This window comes from Phyllostomus discolor, chromosome 12 (assembly GCF_004126475.2).
Source record: "Phyllostomus discolor isolate MPI-MPIP mPhyDis1 chromosome 12, mPhyDis1.pri.v3, whole genome shotgun sequence".
NCBI lineage: Eukaryota > Metazoa > Chordata > Mammalia > Chiroptera > Phyllostomidae > Phyllostomus > Phyllostomus discolor.
In genome coordinates this window covers 68,022,720-68,035,530 of record NC_040914.2, presented here as the reverse complement: position 1 = coordinate 68,035,530, position 12,811 = coordinate 68,022,720, and the positions used below count along the sequence as shown (strand labels likewise).

Here is a 12,811-nt window from a genome sequence, read left to right as displayed (position 1 = left end):
GCCTGGGGGAATGCAATAGCCCCATCCTCTGGACTCCGTCACGCTACCCCGTGGAACTTGCCCCCTGCTGCTGAGTCAGCTGCCTGGACTGGACCGTAGATGTCTGGGCAGACTCAAGATGTGTCAGTGATTGGGTCGTGTGGTTTTGGAGTGGGGGCCATTACCCTTACAATCCCCTGAACCTGACTGGTACCTCCCCTTCACCAGAAATCCACTAGCCCCATTCTTCAGGCTCCCACGGCCCCACCCTCCCTACTCCTGGTGGCTCCAGCCTGCTAAGATCTGGGCAGAATACTGGACTGACTGAGTCTGGGGTAGGGACCGCTTCCCTTACCCTCCCTGAAGCCTGACTGGCACCTCCTCCTCATGGGAGATCCACTAGCCTCTTCCTCCCGACTCCTGGCTGCCCAACCCTGCTAAGATCAGGCTTCAGGCTCCCAGTAAAATCGGGACAGACTGAGTTGTGTGGCTATAGGACAGGGGTCATTTTTTGGTTGCACACCTGACCAGTGCAGAGCCCCATTCACATGATCAAATTTTGGTTTGTTCGGGCTTGATAAACTCTGGGGGCCTTACCCTGAAGACTTCCTGAAACTCCACCCCACCACAAAGGTATACAATCACCCACAGGGTGGCAGCTAGACTTGGTATACTCTGGGACATTGCTGAGTGGCCTCAGACTCAGCACTGGCACCTAGTTTGGACCTGTATCAATCTGGTGAACACCACTCACCCCTTCCTGGTGACTTACTGAGAACCTACCTCATGAAACTTTCAGTGACTGAACCTAATAGGCAGTACAAAAGATCAATGAAACCAAGAACTAGTTCTTTGAAAATATAAATAATATCGACAAACCTTAACCAGGCTCATCAAGAAGAAAAAGAGAGAGGACTCAAATAAATAAAATCAGAAAAAAAACTGACACCCAAGGAACACAAAGGACTGTGAGAAAATATTATTAACAACTATATGCCAACAAATTGGACAGTCCATCTGGACAAAATCGATAAGTTCTTAGAAACATAGAATCTTCCAAGGCTGAATTTAAAAAAAAAATCTGAAGAGACCAATAACTACTAATGAAATTGAATCAGTACTCAAAAAACTCTCAACTTACAAAAGCTCTGACCAGATGGCTTCACAGGTGAATTTTCCAAACATTCAAAGAAGAACTAACACCTATCATTCTCAAACTATTCCCAAAAATTTAAGAGGAGGGAAGACTCCCAAGCTCATTTTGCAAGGCCAATGTTATCCTGTTTTCAAAACCAGGAAAACACACTGCAAAGAAAGAAAATTATAGGCCAGTATCCCTGATGAACACAAATGCTAAAATCTTCAACAAAATATTAGCAAACCAGATCCAAAAATACATTAAAAAGATTATACACCATGATCGAGTGGGATTTATTCTGAGGATGTGAGGTTGGAACAATATCCACAAATCAATAAATGTGATACACCACATAAATAAAATGAAGGATAAAAATCACATGATCATATCAGTGGATACAGAAGGCATTAGACAAAATTCAGCACCCATTTATAATAAAAACTCTCAGCAAAGCTGGAATAGAGGAAACGTGCCTCAACATAATAAAGGTCATATACATGACATACCCACAGCCAGCATCATACTCAATGGGCAAAAACTACAAGCATTTTCCTTAAGATCAGGAACAAGACAGGGATGTCTGTTTTCACCACTATTATTCAGCATAGTATTGGAAATCCTAGCCACAGCAATCAGACAAGAAGAAAAAATAAAAGGCATCCAAATTGGAAAGGAAGAAGAAAAACTGTCATTATTTGGAGATGGCATGATACTGTATATAGAGAACCCTAAAGATCCCACCAAAAAAAACTACTAGAACTGATAAATGAATTCAGTAAAGTATCAGGGTACAAAATAAATATCCAGAAATCAGTTTCATGTTTTTAAATTTATTTATTTATTTTTAGAAAGAGGGGAAGGGAAGGAGAAAGAGAGGGAGAGAAACATCAATACGTGGTTGCCTCTTGCATGCCCCCAACTGGAGACCTGGCCTGCAACCCAGGCATGTGCCCTAACTGAGAATCGAACTGGTAACCCTTTTGTTCACAGGCCTGCGTTCAATCCACTCAGCTATATCAGCCAGGGCTCAGTTGCATTTTTATACACCAATAATTAATTACCAGAAAGGGAAACTAAGAAAATAATTCCATTTATAATTGCATTGAAAAATACCTAGAAATAAATTTAACAAAGGATGTAAAAGACTTGTACTTGGAAAATTATGACACTGAAGGGAGAAATTGAAGAAGATACAAATAAGTGAAAGCATATATCATGTTCATGGATTGGAAAAATCAACATCATTAAAATGTCCATACCAGACCTGGCCAGATAGCTCAGTTGCTTAGAGTGTCATCCTGATACACCAAGGTTATAGGTTTGATTTCTGGTCAGGGCGCATGCAAGAAACAATCAATGCATAAAAAAGCAGAGCAACAAAATTAGTGTTTCTCTCTCTCTCTCCCCTTTTCTCTATCTAAAAACAATAAATACAAAAATGTTAATGTCCATACTATGCAAAGAAATCTCTATCAAGATACCAAGGGTATATTTCACAGAACTAGAAAAAATATTCAAAAAAATTATTTATTTATTTTATATATTTTTAAAGATTTTATTTATTTATTTCTAGAGAGAGGGGAAGGAAAGGAGAAAGAGAGGGAGAGAAACATAAATGTGTGGTTGCCTTTTGCATGTCCCAATTAGGAACCTAACCCACAACCCAGGCATGTATGTGCCATGACTAGGAATCAAACCAGTGACCCTTTGGTTCGCAGGCTGGCACTCAGTCCACTGAGCCACACCAGCCAGGGCCTCAAAAACTTATATGGAACCACAAAACACCCAGAATAGCCACCATACTCTTGAGAAAGAAAAATAAGGTTGGAAGAATCACACTACCTGGTATCAAACTATAGTACAAGGCCATAGTAATCAAAACAGCATGGTCCTGGCATAAAAACAGACATATAGATCAATGGAACAGAATATAGAGAGCCCAGATATAAACCCATGATTTTATGATCAACTAATATATGACAATAGAAGTAAAACACACAATGGGGTAAAGACAGTCTATTCAATAAATAGTGTTTGGAAAATTGGACAAATATGTGCAAACTGAAATGAGACCACCTTCTTAACCATACACAAAAATAAACTCAAAATGGATTAAGGACTTAAATGTTAGACTTGAAACCCTAAAAATCCTAGAAGAAAACAGGCATTAAAATCTCAGACATTTCTCATAGCAGTATTTTTTTCTGACATATGTCCTTGGGCAATTAAAACAAAAAATAAATAAACAAATGGAACTATATCAACCAAAAAATTTTTGCAAGGCAAAGGAAACCATCAATAATATGAAAAGACAACCCATCAAATGGGAGAACATATTTGCTGTGATACATCTGATAAGGGGTTCATTTTCAAAATTTATAAAGAACTTATACAACTCCACACCAAAAGACAAGCAATCCAATTAAAAAATGGGCAAAGAACCTGATTAGACAATTCTCCAAGGAGAACATACAGATGGCCTATAGACATGTGAAAAGGTGCTCAAAATCACTAATCACCAGGGAAATGCAAATTAAAACCACAATGAGGTATCACCTCACACCTATCAAAATGGCTGTCATCAATAAATCCACAAATGACAAGTGCTGGCAAGGATGTGGAGAAAAGAACCCTCATGCATTGTTGGTGAAAATGCAGATTTGTGCAGTCACTGTGGGAAGCAGTATGGAGCTACTTCAAACAATTAAAAGTGGAACTTTCTTATGACCTAGTGATTCCATTTCTGGGAATTTATCTGAGGAAACCAACATGCTGATTCAAAAGAATATATGCTCCCCTATGTTCATCGCAGTGTTATTTACAATATCCAAGATTTGGAAGCAGCTCAAGTGCCCATCAGTAAATGAGTGAATAAAAAAGCTATGTCACATTTCCACAATGAAATACTACTTGGCTATAAAAAAGAAGGAAACCTTACCTTTTGCGACAGCAAGGATGGACCTGGAGAATATCATGCTAAGTGAAATAAGCCAGTCATAGAAAGACAAATACCATATGATTTCACTTACATATGGAATCTAATGAACAATATATACTAGCAAACAAAATAGAAACAGACTTGTAGATACAGAGAACAGACTTACAGCTGTCAGTGGGGAGGGGGTTGGGTGGTCCAGTGAGAAAGGTGAAGGAATTAAGAAAAAAACCCCAGAAAACCTTATGGACATAGACAACAGTATGGTGATTACCAGAAGGAAAGGAGGTGGGTGGGGGGAGGTAGAAGAGGGTAAAGGGAAGATAAATTGTGATGGAAGGAGACTTGACTTGGGGTGGTGAACACACAATACAGTCTACAGATGATGTATTACAGAATCGTACATCTGAAACTGATATAATTTTATTAACCAGTGTCACCCCAAGAAATTCAATTCAAAATAATGGAACCACAAGGGAACTTAAAGTATTGCTTACATCCAAAACACCATACTACAAGGCAAGGACTTTTAGGACAGCCATTTAAAACAAACCTGGAGAGAAATAATTTAGTGAAAATTTGTATTTGGCTGCCCAAACCTGCCTGGACTAAGAAGAGATTATTTGCTGGGGAAAAGCACTCTTCTTACCTCTTCCAAGGCCCATAGGGAGTCCACAACGGGCTTGATCTTCTTCTGGTTGTAGAGCCCTATGAGCTTGTCCACCACCCCTCGAATGAGGCCCGCACGGCCCTGTTTGAAGAGCAGATTTAAAAGGGAAAACCCTGCGATGACTTTATTTTCTTCATATAGCTTGATGGGGTTCACTTTCTCGACCTGCCACCACTGTAAAGAGAGGAGGAGCCAGGTTATGAGCACTCAATGCCGTGTTGTCTTCTCAGCATTATGGGGAGGATAGGGGCTGAGGTCAGTGAGCCAGATTCTAGCTGGCCAAGAGGTAGCTCTGGTTGGTGCATGTTTTCAAGCATCTGTTTGGTGAGTGCATGGGAAACTACAGAGTGATGCTTATGAGAAGAGCTCAGGATCCAAGTGGGAGAGAGAGCCCTTGATAAAACATCCACAAGGCCACAGGGAGCTGGAGTGTTAAGGTATATGGTTAAAGTCATCAGCTCTGGAGTTGCACCCTGGCTGTACAACTTGCTGTGTAAAGCACTTGGCTTAGTGGGTGGTGGTAGTGATGGGGTTGGAGAAGAGAGTGGGGTGGCAAAGAAGTTTACAAAGTGTAGCGGGACACGGTGGAGGTGAGGCCCTTGACAGGAGGTGTGGCTTTCTTGTGGGTATAACGACAGGGATAGAGAGGTGACAAGGAATTGCCAGATAAGGAAGATTAAGAAAGTGTAATACAGGAAGAAGGAACAGCATGACAGAGTGATGAAACCATAGTGTGGGGGCTAAGTCAGTGGTTCTCAACTGACTGAGGGACAGTTTGGGCCCTCAGGGGACATTTGGTAATGTGTAAAGGCATTTTAATTGTGATGACTGAAGAGAGGATCTACTGGCCTCTGGTGTGTAGATGCCAGGGGTGCTGCTAAACACCCTACAGTGCACAGGACAGTGCCTCACAACAAAGAACCATTGAGCCCAAATGTCAATAGCGCTGAAGCTGAGAAACCCCGGAGTCAAGTCCTTCACGGGATACACACGACTGGCAAACGCGGCTGCCTCTTTTCCAGTCTCTCACCTCCCAGACAGACAGGACAGTCAGTCAACAGTCCATTAACACACTACACGAACGGTTATCCAACTGCTTTGTTCTGATTTAATTTTAGTTTCCTATGGCTCACGTTTGAATTTAGAAACTCAAGTTCCAGTTTATGGGTTCTGAGAGGTGAGATGGTTCATATCAGTTCAATCCAGAAGGCGGAGGGGACTGTGACAGGCACTTACAAGCATTACAACATCTGTGTTATTGCTCTGCTTATTTACATCCTGACTCTTCCAGCATTGACAAGTTTCAAAAAAGTAAAAGATCTGATTTTTTTTACATTAAGAAAATCATATTGTTAGGAAAATAAGTGTGAGAAAGAGGGATGAGATTGATGTACAAAATTCTTCACCAGAGTACATTCCCTAAGGGCCTGAGGGCCAGCTGCAGGACAGCCATGTATTTGGTCATGGGTTACTTGCCAGAAAAAGCAAAAAGAAATCATCAATAACTTGATTTGCAGTGTATCTGAAATACCTCAGTAAATGTTTATGAAATCAATGCTTGCTGAGTCTACAGTTGCCGCACAGTTGTGGTTGAGTTCTAGAGCAGAATACCTAGTTTGAATCCCAGTGCTGCCACTTACTAGCTGTGCAACCTCAAGCAAGGCACTTAACCTCTCTGTGTGCGGTTTCATTGCTGTACTCATGGGGTCATCCTGAGGCGTAAATGTGTTAGTGCATGCAAAGTGCTTGGTTCATACTAGGTGCTCTATAAACATACACTAGCTTTATTGTCATCTGATGTTGGAAGGGATGGTTTTGATTTAGTGAATAGGTACTCCTGAGTTTGGAGTCAGACTGCTCTCTTAACAGTAACATCACCTATTATTAGCATCATTGCTATGGTCTGAAAGTGAATGGCATGCTTGACAGAGAGTGTACAAGCTCTGTGGGAGTTTTAAGGTGGAGCATAATTAAGATAGCTGAGTGAGAAATTCCTGTATGATTATAAACATGCTTTAATTTCTAAGCTTTTCTTAAATGTAAAGAAGAAAATTCTTTTCTAGAACCTTCCAGAACAAAGGCATTATTCCACTGCTTGGCATGCCCTATCTTCAATTTGCTTCTAACTGACCAACTGATACTGGGCCAGGCCTCTGAAAGGGAACAGCTGTTATTCTTGACCTCCAGCCATAAAGCATCCCAGTAATTGGTCCCCTTGGTTTGGGCAGGAACATTGCAACCTCCATCCTGGCTGTGTTTTTGTGTGCGCCTTCACTGAACCTGGGCACCCTGCAATCATTTCATTAAGACTGTGTGTTGTAATTGTGCATCTGGGGAAGAAAGGGAAAACACTTCTTACAATTGCATGTAATTTGGGACGAATCCGGTTACCCAAAGAAGGCTGTCAGCATCACGTTAATTATAGCCACAGCAACAAAGCAGCTGTGAGTGACACAAAGTCTGTCTTCAGGGGACACGCTCTAGACAGCATCCTTCATTAGACTCAATTCCTGCTCCCTGTTTATTCTGTAGTCGAGATGATTCTTGACCTGAACTTTAAAGTTCAAATGCAAACAGAGGCACTTCAATTCTAATTTCACAAGCCAGGAAGTATTAATCATTCCAGAATCCGATAATGTTTGGGGGTAAAGCTCTGGCAGCCCCGTTGGCACTTAAAGAGCACATGAACACCCTGTCACTGCACTTAGAATGAATCTAAACCCCTTACCATAGCTTTACCTGACCACCGATTCAAAATGCCTGTAGCCTAACCTCCTATTTTCTATTTCAGCACTGTTTTTAGTTTCTTCAGAGCTTTTTATGACCATTTATAATCACATTACTAATATGTTTTACTTATTTCAGCTGTTTTTTCCACCAGGGACTAAGATGCACCTATCTCACTCACTGTGATGCCAGTGCCTGGCTCAGAGTCACAGAGAGCAGGTGCTCAAAGATGCTTGCAAAGTAAGGGAAGCATCAGCGCTGCACTGGCTGCCTTGGGAGTCTGGGAGGAGAGAAGGCATGAGCAAGCTCTTATGAGAAGTAGCAATCCCCTGTTGTTGGGGAAGAGGCAATACAATCAAAGTTCAAGCCCACATTCTTTAATCCCAGCAAATGTAGCTCTAGGGGGCAATGTATGTCCAAGTAGGTTCATAATGGGGTGAATGTCCAGGGATGTGGCTTTTCCATTGCAAAGTGACCACTGTATTCAGAGCATGGTTACCTAAGAAAATGGTTCATAAAACTTGCCCAGGTCTCAAAATCACCCCTTTTGGGGTGATTTTGCTCAAAACTTGCTCAAAAGGATTCCATTCACATCTCCAATTCAGTGTAATGAGGGTTCAGAGAAATCTTGGAAACCTGGTCAGAAAGTTTATTTGCTCTCTGTGGATCAAATAAAATGCACTGATGCTCAGTTTCTCTTCAACCAATGATTAAAAACATCAGCACGTAAGCAATCTTTGTTGAAATCAAAAGGAAGCCTTCTGGAGTTTCACGGACACTCCCCCTTCTCTGCCTCATCAGACAAAAGCAGCCCCAGTCACAGTCCTGCCCACGTATAGTGAGCAAGACGGGCAAGCAGGCTTCACCGAAGGTGGTATGTGGAGGAAGGACAAACAAGGCTTAGGTTATTAGGTCAGTGTCCTGAGATGGAAGAGCTCACAACATGCCAATCGCCGCACCAACATGGTACGTTACACTTACAAGGATACTTACGGATTTCGCAAAGCTAAAGAAGCTCTTGGTCTCTCCAGTCACCATGTTGGATGAACCTACAAATGGAAGATCCCCACATCAAGCGACTGCTAATGACAATCAACATCTCTCTTTACACATGAAAGAATGGCCATTGTTAGGTCCAGAACTGTCAAGAGCCTGAGTTGGCCTGAGGAAGATGAGGATAATGGAAGGGGTGGGTGGTGTCAAGTTGACTTAATTTTAACTAAGTTACACTGGATCAAGAAGAAAGTAACATTTCTCAAGGTGACAATTTCATTACTTCGTAAAATTGGGCATGTGGCAAAAATGTGACTTAAGCCAACATTCTAATAAAATGATGAGTGCTGAAATGTCCTGTCAGTTCCATTCTTTGAGACTGAAACGAACTCCTGTGTGAGCCTCCATTATGGCTTGAATTCGGTTCCTTGGCAAGTGAGGGGCTTGGGGCTTTGACCTGGGTGGGGCATGTACGTGGTTAAGAAGAGACTGGGTTGAGCTGGCATTTAGGTGTGTGGAGAAATGGCACACAGAGGAGCGAGCGGATGAGAGGGAAACAGGTTCGGAAGCCAGGACCTGGTGTGGCCACTGCCTTAGCTCCAAAGAGGTCTGGGCAGAGAGGTAAAAACCACTGGGGAGGAATGATGTGAGAAACGGAGCTTCACTGATTGGAATAAGCACTAATAGAAGGAAGATGGGCAGTAAAGTCGGGGAAGATTCCCTAAGATGCTCTTACAGGGAGAAAAGATGCCCTGTGGGGTTCCCAGAGTGGGTGAATGAGAGCTCTTAACAGTCCAGGTACCATGTTGGGGCCTTTTCAAGGAGTTTTCTTCCTCCTAGTCCCCATAGAACTGGGAGTAAGTCCTTCTCAGGGAACTGTTATTTAATGAAAACACAATATGTATTTTTAAACTTATTTTTTTTGCCTGAGTAAACGAGCAGCCAGTTAATCACTGTTTCTAATATTATGTGGTGACTACCACCAAGAGTCATGGTGCTGGGCTTCGACTACTTAGTAACCACGTAATCAACATGATGAATTAGGCACCTGTGATATGATCAAGTTGTATCCCACCAACATGACTTACAACTGGGGCAAAAATAGAATTGGTACACAAGTAAAAAATGAATAAATTATCCACCTGCACTTGCCTCACGTGTTAGTCATATTCAATACTCCTACATTGTGCATTGATGTTCAGAGCCCCTCTTATCAATAGTAATAATTAAAGATTATGTGTCCACCTCCAAAGACTTTCAAATATGTGGCTGCTATTGAAAAAAACACAAAATGTTGCAGCACTGGAATGCTTATTCCCTCTCTTTCTTTCATAATGATCTGATGATAACAAAAAGATGCTTGAATATTTATGCATCTGAAATACCACTTTTACAAACTTTGCAGCTAATAGCAAGAAAATAAGTATTTTTTCCCTGAGTCATACGGAGCTAAAGCCCAATTTTCTATTGTACATACAGGGCACAGAGGCACCCAAATTCTCACATGTTGAATAACCCAATATCATTCGGCTTTGGAATGTGACATCTGGCTTCAGACATGCCTGACTCTGTGGAGACTAATGTTTGAGTTACTTTGCATGCCCATGAAAGAAGATGAGAAGGGGGGGAACTCCGGGCTCTCATTCTGCATGAGAAAACCTGCTCCCAGATGTCTTTTGTACATCCTCTGAAACCCAAGACACAGAAGTAGGTCTGTGCTCCATCTACCAGGGCTCTGTCTTGATTGGGACATACAGGGACAATTCAGAGGAAGGAGAGTCTGCTCTTTGTAATTTTACCTCCAAAACTGAAGAGCCTCCTTAACACCCCATCCCCCATTCCTCATCCTATGGGGATGAGGACTGTGGGTCTTTATTCCCACATTTCCCACCTGTGCCACTTTCTGAGTCAAGTCCCATCTCAATGACAGCATTGGCTGGGCGGGCTTGATCCCTCTTGGAATAAGAAGTACTCATAGGAGTACCCAGGCAGTAAGCACATGTTACTTTTATCATTGAAAACAACTAATGGCAACAGCAGCATTTTAGAAAACATGAGGAAATGCAAACAGTGCAACCTCATTGCCCTAGTATGGCAACACATTTATTTTTCAGGGCCTCTGTCTGAAGCACAGGTGCAGTGCTCCCCGTCACTGACTGCACCCCCACTCCTGTTGAGCACTCACCGTACAAAATGTAGGTCCCCAGTGGTTTGAGGAGGCTGAGACCTTTCCCAGTGTTGTCCCCACAGAGGCAATCCAAAACAATGTCCACTCCTTCAGCAGAGATTCTGAATGGTGAGAAGACAAAGAACAATACCATGACCTGTCAGGGACCAAATTGTCGATCCCTTTCCCTTCCTGTGTCAGACCATTTATGCCCAGAGTCAGGAAGAGGGAGAGCTCTTGCGAGTAGCAATAAATAGGGCAGAAGTCCGGGAGGTAGATTTGTCCTCATGGGTTCAACCCTAGGAATTTTAGAAAGCTGGAGGCAGCTAAGAAGCTGGCTGGGGCAGATACTGGGAACCAGTATGGGCTAGGAGAATGACCGTGAACACCACAGTCAGACCATCTGAGTTTGTAGCTAGCTGCCTCACTCAGCTTTTCTGCATCTGAGCTTTCTCCTTTGTAAAGTGGAGCTAGCAAGTTTCTTTGTGCTAAATGTGAAACGAGGTGATGGATGAAATGCTTGGCCCTTCGCCAGCCACATAGCAATCACCCCATAAATCAGTCAACCAACAATTCACATTTGTGGAGCTGGAATTATGTGCCAGGCACTGTCCAAGGTGCTGGAGATAGAGTGGTGACTTTTCCATCTTCATGGGGCTTCTGGCCTCAGAGGGATTGGCTTTCTTCCCTCTCCACCTCCCTCTTCAGTGAAGCTATAAAAACCACATTAATTTAATTTGCAAACTTCTATTTGTCCACTCTTCAGGTTCGATCTAAAACATAGTCTTAGGGGAAGGGGACTGAATAGAGAGAATCTTCCTACAACAATAGAAGGTTCCACACTAAAGACAATCACGTTTGTACTCCATTAGGCAGCACTCTATTAGGAAGAAGATTACTTCTTCCATTCATTTATTTAGATAGCCACTGATTCAGTCATTCACTCATGCATTTAAAAAACATCTACTGGGTCTTCCACTCTTAGGCGATATTATGCAGGAGGGAGCTCTGAAGATTGCAGGGAAGATACTTATGCCCACAGAGTTACCAACTGTGACTGGGCCTAGTTCAGAAAGGAGTGCATTTCCTCAGATTTGTGAGTTTGCAGGATTATCTTGTTTTAGCACATAGATCAGTTTTTCTGCCCACACCTTCATCCCCCAGCAAAATTTAGGTACTGCAGTTCACATCAACAGCTGTGTCCATAATGTTGCTAAGTGGGAAGTTTCATGTGCATCTCCCATGTTTAGACACTAGTTGGTCAGCTGAGTCTTGATGTAAATATGCCCTTCAAAACCCTCAAGTCAAGTCTAAAATCCACTGCAAAGGCTAATCCAAAATGATCAGTTTTGCTTCCATCTAATAGCACTCTTATCTGTACAGGTATGTCCCTTCAAGTCCAACCTGTAAGTTCAGAACTAGGGAATTAAACCAGTGGATTGCAAACCTAAGCGTGCAAAGCAATCTCCTAGAGACTGTAACTTGCCCACCCTCCCCCGCTCTTCTAGCTTCAGTTGGTCTGGAGTGGGGCCCAGGAGTTTGGGCTTCTGACAAGTTCCCAGGAGATGCTGATAGTGCTGATTCTTCCACCACTCTTTGAGAACCTCTGGTCTATGCCAGTTACCCAAGAGCCAAGCCAACAGTTTTTAAACTAGTAATTAGTATGTTCATTATATATTTAGCACCAACACTGCACTAGGCACCGGGGGATGTAGTGGTGAGCCCAAACAGATTTGATTTCTCTCCTTTTGGAGCTTACACTAGGCAGACATTAACCAATGATTACACAAATAAAAGTTAAATTGAAACTGAATTGGTCTAGTGTTACAAAGGTACTATGAGACCATTTAAATTGAGGGTTGGCTCAACCAGGACTGCCAGAGAAGAGCTCCCTATGGACATGATGAGTGGAGGGTGAATGGGTTAGCTGGGTAAATAGTGCTGGGAATAGTGTTCCAGGCAGAATAGTGTTCCATGTACAAAACCCCACAGTGGGAGGAGCCTGGTGAGCAGGAAGTCTGGAAAGCAGCGAGGTGTGAGGGCTGCAGTAGAGGAAAGGCAGGGAGCTTGCTGTAAGGTGCAGCTGGACAGACGGGAGGGCATTGAAACACACAGACAGTTGGTGGGCTCTGAGCCAGTGCCTCACACCTGGTGACTAGCTGTCCACCTGACATCATGGCATGAGTGACTATGCTCCTGTCT

At 42.7% G+C, this 12,811-nt stretch overlaps 1 protein-coding gene across 1 annotated transcript in view; it reads right to left on the bottom strand.

Annotated features, from left to right (window-relative positions):
- VAT1L (vesicle amine transport 1 like) overlaps positions 1-12,811 on the bottom strand; it is a 149,164-nt gene that overhangs the window by 66,495 nt on the left and 69,858 nt on the right. Inside the window, exons 5-7 of the mRNA XM_028501805.2 lie at positions 10,628-10,731; positions 8,443-8,498; positions 4,702-4,896 (exon numbers count right to left, since the gene is read on the bottom strand). Coding sequence (XP_028357606.1) covers positions 4,702-4,896; positions 8,443-8,498; positions 10,628-10,731 — 355 coding nt within the window. The remainder of the gene's footprint in view (positions 1-4,701; positions 4,897-8,442; positions 8,499-10,627; positions 10,732-12,811) is intronic.